The 2,489-nt window shown below is 33.1% G+C and overlaps 1 protein-coding gene across 1 annotated transcript; it reads left to right on the forward strand.

Moving 5' to 3' along the window:
- Positions 1 to 283: 283 nt before the first annotated feature.
- Positions 284 to 1,784, forward strand: LOC132753472 (uncharacterized). The gene is made up of 2 exons (XM_060743956.1): positions 284 to 434; positions 785 to 1,784. Exons 1-2 carry the CDS (start codon positions 353 to 355, stop codon positions 1,390 to 1,392), a joined length of 690 nt encoding a protein of 229 aa, XP_060599939.1. The 5' UTR covers positions 284 to 352; the 3' UTR covers positions 1,393 to 1,784.
- Positions 1,785 to 2,489: the final 705 nt, after the last annotated feature.

The raw sequence follows: 2,489 nt of genomic DNA on the forward strand, positions 1-2,489 counted from the left end.
GAAATTGAAAGAAACCGTTTGTTGTAGATAAAAGATTAGTATATCTTCGATAATTTCATTAATTTGCTAGTTTACCTCCTTATGTGTTTATATAAAATACTCGCACCACATCGCATATCCCATATATTGTACCGACATTTATATCGGAATTAGATACTTGTACATGTAATAAACGATTGATTTATTTCAAAATGCATAATAAATATGATCTACATAATTTTTTTTAAAATAATTGCCGAAACGTAATCTTTAGTTTCGAGCAATAACCATAAAGAGTTGATACGAACTTACTTTTAGTCATTCAAACTCTTGTTAAAGATAGAAAAAACTTAAAAGCGGGAAAAACACCAATATGCTCTTAACGTGGGCTTGTTTAACGATTCTCACAGCGATAGATGTATCCGCTTATCCTTCTTTAAGAGACGAACTTAAAGGTCAGTATATCATAACATTTTTATTTATTTCTAGTCATTTTTGTTAATTTTAATCACTGACGAATGAAAACATAGAAAAACATATGTCTTAATCGAATTATATTCAAATGGCAGAACAATGTAGAACATTGACTTTAAAACAATTCATGCATGAGAATAATCGGGAGATAGTTATATCAGTTGTATTGTGTTGTAGGAGAATAAAGGTGTTAGTGTCCTGTTTGTCAGCATGAGAAATATTACGTATTGTGTTAACATTCCAATTTCCTTAAGAAAAAAGCTTAAGAACTATAATTGATAGTTTCTTTCTGAAAAAGTTTTAGATTAACTTATATTAATTTCATTACTAGAGTTGAGAGAGCAGATTCAAATTCTTAGAGACAAAGCAACTGACACTTATACAAGATGGGGGAGAACTTCATGTCCTACTGGAGCAACGACTATCTATGTCGGATTCGCGGGAGGATCAAATTACAAACATAGCGGGGCAGCTGCAAATTATCTTTGTTTGTCCAAAAAGCCAACATTTGATGTTTTTTCACAAGTGCCATTCAAGTCATTCATTTTTACCTTTACCCGGTACTATACTACTTTCTTATATGGCGCCGAATACCAAACATCAGACACTCCATTCAGTAGCCTATATAATCATGAAGTACCATGCGCTGTTTGCCAAGTTCCTCGTACAAGTGCCATAATGATTCCTGGACAAGACAACTGCCCCAGGAACTTTAGACTAGAGTATGCGGGTTATTTGATGGCTGGTCTTCATACTCACGCTGCTGCATCAGAGTTTGTTTGTGTCGACAAACACCCTACAGAAGACGAGTACTCAAGCTCAGGGGACGCGCAGGGAAAGCTTTTCTATTTTGTTCAAGCTGCGTGTGGATCTTTGAAATGCCTACCGTACAAAAGGAAGAAAATGATTAAATGCGCTGTATGCTCGTATTCTCCCTAATGTTCATGACGAAAGTGTGAAGCTCTGTATTGACTAAATATGACTTTTGTCAATGCAGATTTATCATCAGCCATTTTTCGTTAAAGTGTGTTTGAAATAAACAATATTTATTTATACATTGAACACTTTTAAACCTGTGATTGTTGTACAGTTGGAGCCGAATGGAACAATTGAACAAAAACATTCCTAGAACAAAAAAAAATTTGAATAAGTCAAGCCTCACATTGCTTTTTAAAAAAAATTAATAATAATAGATCTATATTTGATGTAAAAAGTCAGGAAACATCCTGAGAATAAACGCAACCAAAATAATTATGTGACACAAAATATTATTTAAAGCATTATACATGTTATAATAGACATTCTTTTCGTTATTATTCACATAAGTAAAATAACAGTGTTATGGATGTTGCTTCGATGAGATAACATTATGTTTAAAGTCAATGACTTACTCTTTATTTCATTATTTCTATGTGTTTTTTGTGATGGGTGAATAAAGTAATTGCCATGAAGTTTATCTGCTTGTATTTTAATCCTTTAATATGCTAAAACCGAAAGTGATTAACACCTGTAACAAGTATCATGGGGCTAGTCAACACTATTACTGTGTTGAATTGGTGGTTTAATTACCGACGCTGATTATTTGCGAATATCGCGAATTTAAATGACTTTGTCTGACTTTTATTCCATATTTTCATATAACACTAGCAGAGTAAAGGCATATCTTTGCATATCGTGTCATGCACTATTTTTGACAAGAAATGTGTTTTTCCGACCTAAGAATTAAAGGTATATATTTGCAATCTTTTTGGACAGGTAATACCTTTGACTTTTCATTCAGTCGATAGTAACAGAGTAAAGGCATACATATGTACGTGTTCTGACAGGTACTCTTTTGGGTTAAGAATTGTTCACCTTTAATAACTTAATGTATAAGATGCGCATATATTTGCAGGAAGTGACATGCACTCTTGTGGATAGGAAATGCCTTTGTCCACCCTAAGCAATTTATGCATACCATCCTAACGGAGTAAGGGACATGTAGGCACATTTTAACACATATTAACGCAATTTAATGGATCTTTAGACTTATACAC

Source organism: Ruditapes philippinarum, unplaced genomic scaffold (genome assembly GCF_026571515.1).
Source record: "Ruditapes philippinarum isolate M1 unplaced genomic scaffold, ASM2657151v2 ctg2427_1_1_1_1, whole genome shotgun sequence".
In the NCBI taxonomy this organism is placed as follows: domain Eukaryota; kingdom Metazoa; phylum Mollusca; class Bivalvia; order Venerida; family Veneridae; genus Ruditapes; species Ruditapes philippinarum.